Consider the following 15,287-nt stretch of genomic DNA (forward strand, 5'->3'; position numbering starts at 1 on the left):
GCTCTGAGGATGGGGCCTTAAACCCCCATACCTGAGCCTCTCCTCCCACTGGGCTCTGTCCGGGGGGCTGCCTTCTGACCATGGGGTGCCTTGGGGGGCTTGTGGTCTGGGGTGGGAGTGGGTCCTGTGTGGGCCTTGCTGGCACAGTCCAGGTCAGGGATGGCCTTGAGCAGCTCAGCCTGTGTCTCCTCCAGCAGCCGGTTGATGTCCTTGGCGCTGTACTGGGTCAGGGCTGCCCGTTTCTCTTCCCAGTCTCTCTCTGCAGCCTTGACAGAGGAAGCAGAGCTGGTGTCAGGATTCCTGCCCAGGACCCCCTGGGCTCTGGCAATCAGCCCCTTCCCCAGCCACACATGCTAAAAACAAGAGGAGAACTTCATGAAGAACTGGCCCCTCCTACTGGGCGCTGCACTCCATCCATGTAGCCTAGAAAGACCACTTTCATTAAATATAACATTAGGTTTATTTCTGGATGTTCTGTTCTTTTTCAATGACCACCCAGCTTGTGTTTATACCAATACCATATTGCTTTAATTATTGTGACTTTATAGTATACTTTCTGTAAGAAGGATAAATGTCACCGATATTCCCGACCCTCTTCCCAAAGGGCCCATGTGCTCCTTTGGTATCTGGCTTTCCAGGTGACAGCAAGACTGAGAGCCCAGCTTGTGCCCCGCCCTGGCCCATCACCTCAACAGACACAGCTTTGTCCACGCTTCTCTTGCCGGAAGCATCCAGGCCTTTGGTGGGATTGCTGCTCTTTGGGGTCAGAGGGGCTCCTTCGGCAGGCCCACTCAGCTCATGGAGATTCAATGGAGGACTCGGGGGTGGTATTTCAAAGTCCAAGCCCTTGCTGAAATCTGTTTCAGCTGCCACCTTCTTGGGAGACTGGCTCAGGAGACTGTTGGGGGGTGGCCACACCCCTTCGTCCACTTGCCTGTGGTTGGGAGAGTTAGGAGCAGCTAGTGAGAGGTGGTAGCCCCTGGGGGTGGGGCACGCTGCCGATGTGAGGAAGGCCCTGGGATCTTGCTGGAGACGTGGGAGAGTCTAAGAAGGCTTGTGAGGGAATGTCAAGGCATTTGCACGTAGGGGTCACAGGTCAGAATAGAAGAAGAGATCTAGCCGGCACATTGTGACCTCGGAGGAACCAGGATAAAAGGTCAGGTGTTCCTATGGGTCTGGGTCCAGTGTGCAACCCCATGGGAAATTAGTGACAAAGGAGAGAATGACCTTCGGATCTGGGCCAGCGTGTCAGTGACCCCCCGGCAGCGCTTGAGAAGTCCATCGAGGCGCTGAGGCTCCTCCTTCAGGAACTTCACGGCCTCCACCTCCACACGCAGCACCACCCGCATCTTACTCTGCAGGCCTGGGAAATGAGCTGAGAGGCCAGGAGAAGAAGTAAGCTGGCCTAGAAGGAGCACTGAGGAGTGGGCACACTGCAGGGGAGCACAGCAGGGACCCCTTCAGGATCACCCTTGACAGGGCAGGCTCACCCTTGAGCTCCGTTAGCGTCTCCCCAAGCTGTTTTAGCACCAGCGCCTTCTCTTCCAACTCAGGACCAGGCACCAGCCGGTGGTTATGGGCCACATCCCTCTGGATCTTCTCCACTGACTTCTCCAGGTCACTGCAGGCACAGAGAGACCCTTCTCAGCCCCTCTGGCCCCAGCCTAGCCCCCTGAAATGAGCAGCTGGAAAGAAATTATGCCACCAATCAGATCAAAATTAAAAGCTACAGCCAGCTGTAATGGCTTACTCCTGTAATCCTAGCACTTGGGAGGCTGAGGCAGGAGGATTGTTGAAAGTTTGAGGCCAGCCTGGGCTACAGAGTAAGACCCCCGACTCAAACAAAACATTAAAAAAAAAAAATCACAAAATCAAAAGCCAGCTATCCACCAGGCTACATGCCCAAATGAAATCAGAAATGCTATATCTCAAAGATGAGACTTCCACATAGTTCCTTAAGAGGCTCCCAGGCCTCCCCACAAGCCTGTAACACCAGCACTCACCTATCATCCTATGCTGTGAAACCTCAGACTCATCCACAGAAGCAGGGAGGACATGGAGGTCACACAGTCTTACAGAGCCTAGCTAGAGACGGCTGTACATGTCTGAGGGCAGTCATGCCCATCACCCTTTGTCAAATGACCCTGCCACAGAGCCTTTCTCCTTGAGGCCAAAACCACCTCAGGTTTTCAGCTGGTTCATGGTAAACATTTATGATCCCACATCTTCCTAAAAAGTAAGTCAGGAGCGGAGCAAATGTGTAATCCCAGCCCTTGGGAGGGAACAGGTTGGGAGGGAACAGGATCACAATTTTAAGGCCAGCCTGGGCTACAGCAAGATGCTGCCTCAAAACAAACAAACTAAAAATCCCAACAAAAGCAAACCAAGTTGTCAGCCTTTGTGTTACACTCTTAATGTGTGGGTAGGCGGGAGGCTGAGGAGATGGCTCAGTCTGTAAGGTGCTTGCTATGCACCCGAATTCAGATCCTTAACACCCATCTTTTAAGATGAGCACGGGTGAATAACTTTAACCCCAGTATTGGGTGAGGAGGGGGCAGAGACAGACCTGGGAGCTCACTGGCCAATTCCAGGGTCAGTGAAATACAGAGAGACCCTGCCTCCAAAATTAAGGTAGAGAGGTTGGAGAGATATTTTAGCAGCTAATGAGCACTTGTTGCTTTTGCAGAGGACCTGGGCTCAGTTCTCTACACCCACATGGTGGTTCAGAATCCTAACTCCAGTTTCAGGGGATCCAACACCTTCTTCTGACCTTCTTGGACACCAGACATATACACAGTACACACAGATACATGCAAGCAAGCATACGCATAAAATAAAACTCATAGATCTTTTTTTTTAAAGTGGAAAGTGATAAAGACACCTGAACTAACCTCTCACATCCACATGTGCAAACACAAACATGTATACACACAGCCATGTGTATACCACACAAGCACATACAATACATACATTATATATAGACATATATATATAAGATAAATAAAAATGAAGCCCTAAGTAGAACCACTGTCTTGAGGCTAAACCCCAAACTTAGCCCTACAGTCACAAGATCTGTATCACGATCCTTCTGTGCTTTCCCAGCAGAAAGCTCTAGTACAATCACCTAGTGTCCCTGGGCTCTCTGGCTCTCAGTCTTCTCACTCGGAAGATGAGTATGCTGGGGCTGGTGAGCTGGCTCAGCAACGAAACACACTTGCTGCCAAGACAAACCACCTGGCTTCCATCCCCAGGACCCACATGGTAGAAGAATCAAACTGACTGGACATTCCCACTGTGGCACTCACATATACACACCCAGTAAATAAATAAATGTCATTTCCTTGACAGGATATCAAAAGTTCTAAGTTCCAGGCTGGCCTGGAATTCACTATGTAGACTCCTTCAACCCTCTTGAATAGAATGCACCACCATACCCAGCTTTAAAAAATTTGTAAGAAATGGGTATGGGCCGGGTGTTGGTGGCACATGCCTTTTGTCCCAGCACTCGGGAGGCAGAGGCAGGAGGATCTCTGTGGGTTTGAGGCCAACCTGATCTACAGAGCAAGTTCCAAGACAGACTCCAAAGCAATACAGGGAAACCCTGTCTCAAAAAAGAAAGAAAGGAAGGAAGAAAAAGAAAGAAAGAAAGAAAGAAAAAGAGAGAAAGGAAGGGAAGAAGGGAGGGAGTAAGGAAGGAAGGAAGGAAAGGGTATGCTAGGAGTGTCTCTGTGGCTGCAATGAGGACTAAAGGAGCCAATGATCCCTGGAGATTACTCTAGATTCTCTCTCTCTGCATCTCTACCTTTCCTGCTTGCTTCTGCTTGGATCATTCAGAATCTCTCCTTATAGGTGCTGCCTTCTCTGGCCCTTTAGAACACCATACTCTCAGCTCTGAGTATTCCATCTGCCTGTACATGCTAATTTCCATGCGAATTTCATCTCAGGTCTCAAAAAGAAGCTCCGCCCCGTCTCCCCACTCAGGGTTGCGGGTCTTCTCCTGCCTCCCCAACTCCCTTAGGCTCCTTTTTGCTGACTTGTGAACTTTCTGTGTCACTAGCCCAAAACAGGCAAGAATCATGTCTTCCAGTTTGACCTCTGTTCCCAGCACCCAGCTCAGTGCCTGGTTCAGAACAGACACATGGTCAATAATTGTGGAACTGGGGCTGGAGAGACGAATCTGCGACTTTGAGCACACAGTGCTCTTGCGGAGGACCTGAGCTGGACTCCTAGCACCCACATCGGTGAGATCTGACGTGATTCTTTAAAAATTTAACTCTTTAAATTATAGGATGAAGAAGTGAGAGAAAGAATTGCTACAGGTAGGTACGTCATCTCACATCCCACCTGCTGGATTTCAACTCAACCTTGCAGGGGTTAAGTGCCTTGACTCTGTTCTACCACGTGATGTGTCTGCTCTCTCTAAGTTCCGTGTCATCAGCCTAGCTCATCAGCACACCTTGGACATCACCATCTAAACAGCTGGTGAAAAGACAGACCAGGGCAGAGGCAAGGGCAAAACCCTAAGATTCAGCACCACCGGTTAAAGAGCCACTTTGAACTAAGCGCTTCCTGTTCACCTGGTGCTGCATCTGTACATTCATTTCCTCATTTTAACCTTACAACAGGTCCTGGAGGGAGGAACATTACTTCCGGTTAGTGCATGAGCAAGCAGTGCTTCAAAGACTAAATAAACTACATTTCCCAGCTTCCCTTGTGATTAGAAGTGAGCTATGCCCATCCAGTGGAATAGGGATGGAAGGGATGCATGCTGCTTCCAGATCTGGTCCATAAACACTTCCTATGCAAGCGCCTGCTACTCCTTTTCCCTTTCTGGTTGGTGATTAAGACCATGATCCTCTGGGTGATTTTGGAAGGCACATGCTAAACAAGGCAGAAACTCCACCAGCCTGGATCCCAGACCGACTGCCTATGGGAGAGAAACTTGCTAACCTATCCAGTGTTTTCTAAGAAAGATCTATTATTTTTTGGTTTTTTGTTTTGTTTTGTTTTTTTTGTTTGTTTTTTTTTTTAAGCTACAAGACTTGGCTGTCATTTTTTAATTTTTTCAAAATATTTATCTATTTAGCTTATGTGTATTGATGTGTTGCCTGCATATGTGTCTGTGTGCGGGTGCCAGACTGAAGTTACAGACAGTTGTGAGTTGCCACGTGGGTGCTGGGAATTGAACTTGGGAACTCTGGAAGAGCAGCCACTGCTCTTAACCACTGAGCTATCTTCCCAGCCCTTATTTTTTGTTTTTTTGGAAAGATGTTTTTATTGAGCTTTAGGTGTGTAAGTATTTTGCTTGTGTGTATGTGTATGGTATGCAGGCCTGGTGCCCATGGACGCCAGAAGCATACATCAGAACCTCTGGAACTGGAATTCCAGACAGTTGTGAGCTACCATGTGGGTTCTGGAAACTGAATCTGGGTCTTTTTTTTTTTTTTTTTTTTTTTTTTTTTTTTTTTAACTACAAGAGCATTAAGTGTTCTTAAGCCCTGAGTCATCTCTTGAGCCCTTTTAGTTAAGTTTTTGAGATACACTCTCAATATATCCCAGGCTGCCTGAAGATAAGTAGCGGAGGATGGCCTAGAACTCATGATGCTTCTGCCTCTATCTCCAGTGTTAGGACTACAGGCCTATTCTATCACACCACACCCAGCTTAATGTCTTTTATTTTAGAGCCATTAAATGATTTGGGAGCTTCTTGTTATAGCAGCTGCCTTATTTACTCTAACTAAGAGGGATGGCAGAGGCTCTGAGATGAACTAATTCAAGGTCACACAACTATTCTGTGGCATAGAAGTATCTACTCATGTAGCCATTGGCTCTGATATGTCTCACTTCCAAACTGGATGATGTCACCTGCCCGCAGTTCTACCCAGCCCTCACTCTACCACAGGGGAAAAATCAGCCCTTTCTCACAGCTAGCAATGGGTCAGCAGACACACTCAGGTGAAAACAGGCTTCAGACAGCGGGGACAGCATCCAGAGAGAGCCCAAGCCTCTGGCTAGACGGGCAGGTGAGTGAGCCCAGCAGGAATGAAACCAAAGCCCAGCTTCGGCTGCCCTCAGGATGCCAGAAAGAGGAAAGAACAAAGGAAAATGGACATGAGAGAGAACACGAGAGAGCTGGAGAGAGCAAAAGAGAGAGAGCGCGGGCAAGCATATAGGGGCTGTAGGGCTACTGTGGGTGGCTAGGACAGGAGGCAGGGGATGGTCTTGAAGGTCAGAACAGAGCCATCACAGGGCCCAGGGCCTGCCTCACTCAAAAGAGGCTAGAATCCCCCCACCCCACCCCGCACCCCGGCATCTCCTGGGTTCTCGACAGTGAGCAGTCTAAGTATGGGTGTGACAAGCATAGAGCATGGGGTTTCTCAGGGCTCCTAGAGAACGGAGGTCCCCAGGAAGGCAGGGACCAGACACTCATGAAGACCAGAGCATAAATCAGTCCTTTTATCTCTTTCGTCTCAGTTCTTTGATGGTTCTCTTAATTTCCCTTTAATGTCTCAGTCTAAGGCCTTTTGAAAATCCTGGCCCAGCTCCTCTATGCAGAATGAAAAGACAAGGAAGGGATGGGGAAGCGGGGAATCAGAATCCCTGGAAGCAACTGGTCTGATTGGATATCGGGCTGGGCTGTCACTGTCACCCCACCTGGACATGATGGAGGGCCGGGGTTGCTGCTGCTGCCTTATTTCGATGTGAGATGGCCCCTTACCGCATCTCAGCTGCCTGGTGTTGCAGGAGAATAGGATTCCCTGCCTTAAACACTGCCAAAATGCATACCAGGTTTGCATGGGCCCCCAGGCTGAGCTGTGACCTCCTCATGGAGCCCCTGTCCAGCAGCTCTCTTGGCTCCCTGGCCTCAAGCCCCTTAGTATGAAACAAGCCCTTAACTGCTTCAGAAAGAACTGCAAAGAAAATGTTAGGCTGCGTGGTGGCGCACACCTTTAATCCCAGCACTCGGGAGGCAGAGGCAGGAGGATCTCTGTGAGTTCAAGGCCAGCTTGGTCTACAGAGCGAGTTCCAGGACAGCCAGGGCTACGCAAAGAAACCCTGTCTGGGGGCGGGGGGAATCTTGGTACTGATGAGGGCACTGAAGTACAGAGAGGAGTAGCAGCTACCCTGCTCACACAGCCCCTTGACTCTGGCGTTGTCTCTGGATCCCTACTGCCCTGTGTCACTAATAGGAGCTACAAGAAGGGGTGGAGCCTTTGCCTCAGCCCAAGTAACTCAGGAGAAAAAGCTGTGGCAGCGGATGGCAGAGCTGCTTCCTGAATGGACACAGGAAAAACAGCAGCATCTCTCTTCACAGGTGCCAGACAATGGAATTGTGGCCAGACAGCCAGCCGGTTGCTAAATGTGGATCGGACTGTCTTCTGTTAACCCTTCTGTGCCCAAGCACTGGGAGTGGGTTGTTCTCTGTTTCTCCTCCTTCAAGACGACTAAAACCTAGCTGTACTATGCTGAGAAGGGGAGCGGGCTTCCTTGACACTTGGTCTCAAGGATCAGGGTGACAAAGTGTCAGCAACCAGCTAGGCAGGTGATAACACCCCTGACATTCCACATTCTTGCTGAACCCGAGGCTGGAGTTGTATAGTCTTAAGTCAAAAGGAAAAGCAGAGGATAGAGGGAAAACAGACAGTGGACTTCAAGACAGTAGGCTGCAGGGTACAGGAAGTAATAACATGGCAGAGACATCAAGCCAGGAAAAAAAAAAAAATATCAGGAATTATGCCAGATGGCCAAAGGTTTGTGGGTCATGGAGAAATCAGGCCACAGTGGAGGGTGAAATCAGACTTCAGAACAGAGCAAAGTCATCTATGATTCCGAAGGAAAGGAACTGCGACTCCCAGGCAAATCAGGCTGGTTCACCCTGGCCGCCGCCTCCCCGCCCCCTCCACGCGCAGGGGCCCAGCCTCACTTGAGCTGCTGAGTAATGAGCTCCTCGTCGTTGAGGTAACGCAACCGCTCCTCCTCCACCAGGGTGCGCTGCCGCTGCAGCGGGTCCTCCTGCCGCCTCGCCGCCTCAGACACGCGCATGCTCAGCTCCGCCTCGGTGCGCTTCAGCAAGGCGCGTACCGACTCTTGGTTCTGGAGCTGTGGGACGCAAGGATGTCCGCGTGGGCAAGGATGCACGCGTGGACTGGGTGGGAGGAGGATTCATGATGCTTGGATAGGGTGAGCAGAATGCAGAGATCCGGACCGAGGATGATAGCTCATGGAGAGGGCAGTTATGGGTTTCGCTCAAGTTAGAGCGGCATGGCATGGCTATGGCTCTCGGCCGTGAGCAGCAGTGAAGGGCGGGACAGCTGGGAGCAGAGATCAAGATTAATATTCTGGAGAAGTATAGGGGCAGGAGTACGCGATGAAAATTTGTGTGGTCAAGGGGTGACACTAGGTACTGCCCCCATGACAGTGTGACTGTATAGCTATGGCCTAAAGTAGCCCTGAGACAGGGCCTGAGATGAAGGACTCAAACTCTGTGGTTGGTAAGGTCTGTTGCTGTGGCTGGGACTACAGATGAAGGTCCAATTCCGAGCCCAAATGACATGAGTAGGTGAGATCTTACCCGTGGCCCAGATGGCAGCTCTCTGCCTCCACCTACCCCCTCCCGCCCCCCCTCCCCCGCCTGTCTCTGCTCATTATCCTCACCTGACAAGCCCTGAGCCCCTCTTGAGGAGCCGGCACAGTGATGCCAGGCTCCTGACAGGTGGGACCATCTGCCAGGCAGGACAGGAAGGGGGAGCTGAGGGGCCTTGGAGAATATGGATGCAGGGCTGAAGGAACTGGGACAGCCTCAAGGGATAGCACATGGGGGAGGGGTGGGCTTAGGCTCAGGGAGGGAGAAGGGAACTGGGGGGGGGTCAGTGAAGGGTCGGGGCTTGGTAGAGGGCCCATGTTAATGAGGAAGTGGAAACTAGAAAGGGAAGAGAAAGGGCCCGAAGAAAGGCCACTGAGCAATGAGGGATTCCACCAGAACTGGATGGTGGAGAAAGGTGGGGCAGGGCTTGAGGAGGAGTTACAGCCAGTGAGGTGGGGTGGGGTTACCTGGAGCTTGCGCAATTGCTGAAGCTGGCCTCGAAGGTCACTGGCGCTGTTCTGTAGGCCACGCAAGTGCAGCTGCATCTGCAGGCGGCTGACAGCAGTGGGCTGCCCTGCAGGGGTGCTGCTGGCTGAGGGTGGGGGAGGGCCTGACACCGGAGTAGCCCCGCTGCTCCGACTGCCTGACCCACACGCTGCTGAGAGGGACCAGAAGGATGTGCCATAAGGAAAGCAGGGCAAAAAGCTAGGGAGGGGAAGGAGCCGTCCTCCCCGCTTGTGGCCCCACACCCACCCAGAGGCACATGGCTATGACTGTCTGCCCTTAGTGGTGGCAAATCCTAGCAGGAGTACAGTGCCTGGGCGAAGTAAGATGACTATTCACTACTTATTTATCTCTGGAAAACCCCATGATGCCGCTACTAGTAGAGCTAGTCCAGTTTAAAGGTTAGGAAACAAATCCTAAGACTCAGAGAGGAAGAGAAGGGTCACTCACGTGCTGAGGGGGTGGCTGCCCCGTTGGAGCCTTCAATCTTCTCGCTGTGGTGGGGGGGAAAAGAGAATTGTCATGGGAGCTTGGGCTGGCCTCAGACCATCAAAGCTGAACAGGACCTTAAATGTCACCACCCCAGTTCTCTGATCTCAGGATAGAGCCACAGAAAAGAAAGGGGAATCACTCGGAGTCACACTGTAGACGAAGGCAGAACCGAGTCCAGAACTTTCAGTTTAGCTCCTTGCCCTCGTCGCTGCCCCAAGCCCAGGCCCTGACGTCAGTGTTGGGGGAGGGGCTCTCTCACCTTGGGGTCTCAGGCTCTGAACCTCGCAGCAGGGCGCTCTGCACCAGCCCCGTGAGGCTGGCAATCTGCTTCTCCATGGCTTCCATGCGCTCCCTGGGGAGGAAGGTGGCTCTGAGCAAGCGCTCCTGCGAGGTTGTAGTCCCTCCTGCCCACCCCACACCGCACTTCTAAGATTAGCAGCCAGATGACAGACGGCTGTCACACAGAACAGGGACCCAAAGCCACGGATCGAGCTGCTAGCTCTCCACTCCCTCTCTCACCACTGCCACTCTGATGCAGGAGGATTGCCGAGAGTTTGAGTAGCCTGGGCTACATAGCAAGACACTGTCTCAAGAACACAAAACATAAAATACAAAAAGCCTGACGCCTCCCCATCCCGAGCCTGCTCCAGTGGATTTCAGCTGGGCCCCGTGCTGGACAGCTCTCACTGTCCGGGCACTAAAAGGGCTGAGTCAGCAGCACTCCATTTTACCTCCGGGTAAACCGAGGCTTGGGGGGATAAATACAGTCATCACTTGAGGCGCCACTCATCCATCCAATGTCCACCCTGTCACATTGAAGATTCTCTGGCCATCCCCTGTGATCTAAGCCCAGAGAGAACCTGCCACTTTCTGCGATGCCTCCTTCTTCTATGTCCCCTCACCTGGTTTCTGTGTCCTTGGCTGGCACCGGCGGCCCAAACCCTACTAGGGAGCGCTCCCCAGGTCCAGGGAAGAGCTCAGAAGGTGGTGCTCCAGCCGTCGAGGCGCTCCCGGTGCTGCGAGCCTTGCCTCCAGGACTCTCGGCAAAGACCGACGAGGAGCCAGAGTCTTTGCGGAAGGACTGACGCACTGGAGAGCCACGACTGGGCGGCCCCGAGTAGGGGCTGTGCGGGGGTGGGGGTCCCCCAGAGGGCGCAGACACATCGGACAGCTTCTGCGGGGACGAAGGCGGCAGGCGGAAGCCATAACCATCGCCGTAGAGCGGACCACCGGCGCCTGTCTTGTACAGCGAGTCCTCCAGGTCGGACTGCAGCGCGGCGGCAGAGTAGGTGCTGAGCGAGCGCACTGAGCCCCGCTTGTACAAGCCGCCTGCGCCTGGATATGCGAACGGGTCCCCCGCCGCGGCGGCCAGGCTCAGGCGGCCCTCGTGCAGGAGCCCGTAGGGATCGGCGTAGAGACCTTCGCCCTTTACCAGCACCATGCCGCCCGCCTTGCCGGCCAGGTCCTCGTCCGGCTTCACATCGCGTCGCTCCAGGATGGCGCTAGGGCTGGGACTCACGCCCTGGCTGGCTGGAGCACCTCCCAGCCGCTCAGCCGGGTGGTGCACTGGACTGCCTGCGTAAGAGGGAGGGCGGCCCCCAGCGTAGGAGAGGCGTGAGCGCGAGGGAGAGCCCGATGGCAGTCCCGACGGCAGCCCCGACGGCAGCCCCGATGGGAGCCCTGGAGGTGGTGAGCTAGATGCTAGGTGCGATGCGGGTGACAGGTTGTTGAGGCGCCGCGTGGGCGACGACTCCCGCGACGCGTACACCATCTCTCTCTGCGCAGAAAACAGCCCCAAAAGCCCATGGAGTTGGTAACAAAGAGTCTTTCCCCTGGTTTGAGGAGCCAGCATCTCACCCCCTCCCCCAACCAGGCTTGGGAAGCCCCCCTCCCTACTGCATCCTGGGCCCCTTGCACATCAGTACTCCCAGCATGGGGGTAAACAGGCAGATGGAAAGACATGAGAAAGGCAACTCTCAGTCTGTTCTTGATGAGGACCAGGAAGGAGAAGAGAAAACGGAGTGGTTGGGAGAGAGGCCTTACAATATCTAAAGCCCTTTAGAGAAATCTTGGGTAGACAGTGGGGAAGGTAGCAGGTGAGCCGGCGGTACTTCCATAGCCTCACAACTAATTAGGACTAAGTTCCCAACTCCAAAACCGTCCTAGTTCTACCTAGATTCCACCTGTCCAATCTCACCAGTGCCCTGGGTACTCCCAGCCATACCCGGAGGTCCCCGTTGGTGAGATGTGAGCCAGGAAAAGCAGCATACAGTGGCTCCTTCCTATAGATCTTGATAATACTGCGGTCCTGAATGTCCCTGTCAGGAAGAAAGAAGGGCAGAGGCTCACCATGTGCTCCCTCTAGCGGTGCACAATGAGGAGAGGGGTCAACAGCTACTTCAGGCAGACGAGAGGGCCCTGAAATCAAAATCCTTTCCCGCTTTCCTATTTTCAGTGACTCCAGGTGCCTCGGGATGCCTGCCACCAGCAAGCAATCTCGAGTGTGCAACACTCACACAGAAGGCGGGAAGGAGAGTCAGGGTGGTTTTCCATAGCTTCCTGCCAGTGGGAACCCACAGGACTGGATGATTTAGCAGAGAGGGCGGTGTGAGGGCTTAGGGAGGGAAGGAAAAGGATGGAAACGGGTGCTTGATGATCTAGGGAAGGGCCACCAGATGTCCAGCACTCTTCAGAGAAGTGTGGGGAAGTCAACCCAACCCCTGGGGCCAAGCCCACCGGACGTCCTCCAGCTCGTAGAAGATGTTCCGAGCTTCGTCTTTGATGAGGATGGCGGTGTTGGGCGATTTAAGCATGCCCATGGTGAGCTTCTGCGGGAACATGTGCGCGATGAGTGCGTGCAGCGTGTCCAGACTGCTGACCTCATGGGTGATATGTACGCGTCGCGTCTCCTCCCCGAACTGCAGGAACAGGACCCCTGCGAAGGAGACACAGCCCTCAGGGTCACTGCCTCTATCAGCCCAACTCGCGCCTGGGGAGTGTGGTGAGCCCTCGGGAGCACCATCAGTCCCACAGCGGCAAGGTCTGAGGCCAGAGGCTGCCCCTGAGTGCAAGTGCACCCACGCCGTGCTCCTCATGCCGCCGGTTTGCAAGCACCCACCGGACCCCAGGCAGCTGGAGTGTGGACGCGGAAATGGGGTTAGGGGCTGGAGCTGGTGGGGCAGAATCTGAAAGAAAGTTGGGGAGGGTGGCGAGAACGCCGGGAGAAAAAAATGGGAAAAGCCTAGTAGAAAGAGAAAAGGGTTGGACAGAGAGGAGGCTGAGAGAGCTTAAGGGTCAGCAGAGTATGCTAAAGTCTAGCAGAGGAGAAAGAGCGCCGAGGACAGCAAGGATTTCGAGGAGGTGACCACTGCTAGAGGAGGGAGTGGCAGGATTTGGAGTAGCGAAGGGCGGGAGAAGTCGTAGGGAGGAGCTGTGGCAGGGCCCGAAGACGAGCAGGCTGGGCAGTACCTGGTGAGCGCAGCTTGGTCTGGCTGGCAGAGCGGGAGAGAGGCAAGCTCTGTCGGAAGCGGTTCATCCTGCTGAAGCCCAGGGGCAGCTCGGCCTCGGACATGGTCTCCAGCGACTCAGCCGAGGCGTAGGACAGCTTGGCTGCCTGGTCTGCCAGCCCTGGCTGGGCTCCCTGAGTATGGCGCGAGCTGCGGGTCTGCAGGGATAGGGCAGGGCGAGAGGCACCAAGCATGAGCCCCGACCCCCCTCCCTTGCTCTGCCACAGCCTCCATCTGGGCCACAGAGCTCGGGCCAGCCAGCAACACACACACATTTAAAGGAAGGTCTCCTATGTTCCAGACTCGCTGGGCTGTAGAAAAGATCTCCCAACTCTCGAAGGCCTTGGCTTCCCAGGGACACCTCAGGTAGGTAGTGGGCAAAAGACTCAGGCACCCTGGGAAGCCATACAACCATCTGAGTTGGACCCTTGGGCACGCCTGCTATTTTAAGCCTCCAACGAACAACAACAACAACACAAATTTGTCACCGAGGTGAGCAGCAGAATTGTTGAGCAAATTGGAGCATTAGTTCCAGACATTAATTAAGCGGCGGGTGTGTGAGCGGCGGATTTATTCTTCATGGAGTTCAGGGGGCTTGGGGGAGCAGAGAGAAAGCAAAGAAAATGAGGGACCCCAGGCTTTCAGCACTGAGAGGTGTGCATGTCTAGAGTTCTTGACTTAGAGGATTTTGTAACTGGGGAGGATTTCCCAAACCCTTGAGTCAACTGAAACACAATGTAAACTGTACACTCAATGTTCATGCAAAGCCAGGTGTGACACACAGAAGTGTACTGTGCAGGCTCTGCCCCTCCCTGGGACACAAGCACTGTCACACAGCCTAGTTGGCCTCCCCAACCCCTTCCCTAAAGCTTTAACTGAGAGTGATCTACAGCTGAGATGGGGGAGGATGTCACCATAGCTCAGTGAATCTCTAGGTTCGATTCCTAGTACCCCTCCCCCAAATAAAGACCCGGGAGCTGTACTGGAAGGATGCCACAAGATGGCCTGACCTGGGAGGGAGTGTCCCTCCTTATTTCAATTGTCTTTCTAGATCTTACTTCTGGCTGCTACCCAGGGCCACAACCTCTGCCTTTCTGCCCTAGTTCCCCACACTAACCCTGGCTACCATATAGACTCGCAGTGGTTTAAAATGCAGTGGTTTAAAATGTTACTCTTTTCCGAGAAGGAGTCTTACAATGTAGCCCTGGCTACCTGGATCTGGCTAAGTAGACCAGACTGGCCTTGAACTCACAGAGAGATCCACTTGCCTCTGCCTCCTGAGTGCTGGGATTAAAGGCATTCTCAACCATGCTCAGCTCTCATTTAAATATTTAAAGGAGTCAGATAACGAACCAAATCTACACCATTCTGTGGTATGGGCATTATACCTACAAATATAAGCTTACTGCGTGACAAAAATTACACATGTCCAACTGTACTCTTATTTTCCTTCTTTCTTTTTAATAGTATGCTGGTTCATGCCTATAATCCCAGCACAGAAAAGGCTGAGACAGGAGAACAGCCATGAGTTTGAGGCTATCCTGGGTTATACTGAGACCTTATTTGAAAACAAACATAAATAAACTTATTTTTAACACTTAAGTCACACAGATCACTTGAAACCATCAACATTACAATCTCAGGGCTGAGAGATCTTTTCCCCTAGTTTTTTTAAGACTCAGAGAATTGCCTGCCTCTGCCTCCCAAGTTCTGGGATTAAGGGTATGCATCACCACTGCCCAGTTTGAGAGAGCTTTACTTATTTTATTCCTTTATGAAACTGAATTTTAAACAACTGGAATATATCATTTATACAACTAAAAAGACAATGGCAAAGGCATCTCTCTTATTTTGTTTTGTGTTTTGACACAGTCTCACTGTGTAGCCAGGACTGGCCTATCAAGTACTTGATATATAGGCCAGGTTGACCTCAAACTTGTGTCCATCCTCCTGTTTCTGTCCAACCCTCCTAATAAACATCTCTAAAAAAGAATAATTTATTCTCCTGTTCAGTCCCTTCTTCCCCCAAATCCTGATTATCCCCTAATTAATCTTGCCTTCCTATTAAAGCCAGTTTAATGTTGCATCTAATTAGCAATCTCAGAAAGGGAGAGCATCTTCCAACAAGCAGTGTGCCCAGCTCCTCAAAGTGGCCTTGAAAACTCGAGGACATGGAAAATCCGACTTGGAGGTCACCAAGG

General features: G+C 52.5%; 1 protein-coding gene across 1 annotated transcript in view; it reads right to left on the reverse strand.

The window, feature by feature from the left end:
• The window catches only part of Srcin1 (SRC kinase signaling inhibitor 1), a 62,090-nt gene that overhangs the window by 11,946 nt on the left and 34,857 nt on the right, over positions 1–15,287 (reverse strand). Inside the window, exons 4-15 of the mRNA XM_051175341.1 lie at positions 13,049–13,244; positions 12,317–12,515; positions 11,805–11,898; positions 10,483–11,357; positions 9,840–9,932; positions 9,539–9,582; positions 9,052–9,239; positions 7,925–8,100; positions 1,491–1,621; positions 1,228–1,375; positions 688–934; positions 32–266 (exon numbers count right to left, since the gene is read on the reverse strand). Coding sequence (XP_051031298.1) covers positions 32–266; positions 688–934; positions 1,228–1,375; positions 1,491–1,621; positions 7,925–8,100; positions 9,052–9,239; positions 9,539–9,582; positions 9,840–9,932; positions 10,483–11,357; positions 11,805–11,898; positions 12,317–12,515; positions 13,049–13,244 — 2,626 coding nt within the window. The remainder of the gene's footprint in view (positions 1–31; positions 267–687; positions 935–1,227; positions 1,376–1,490; positions 1,622–7,924; positions 8,101–9,051; positions 9,240–9,538; positions 9,583–9,839; positions 9,933–10,482; positions 11,358–11,804; positions 11,899–12,316; positions 12,516–13,048; positions 13,245–15,287) is intronic.

The sequence above is a fragment of the Phodopus roborovskii genome, unplaced genomic scaffold (assembly GCF_943737965.1).
Source record: "Phodopus roborovskii unplaced genomic scaffold, PHOROB, whole genome shotgun sequence".
In the NCBI taxonomy this organism is placed as follows: Eukaryota; Metazoa; Chordata; class Mammalia; order Rodentia; family Cricetidae; genus Phodopus; species Phodopus roborovskii.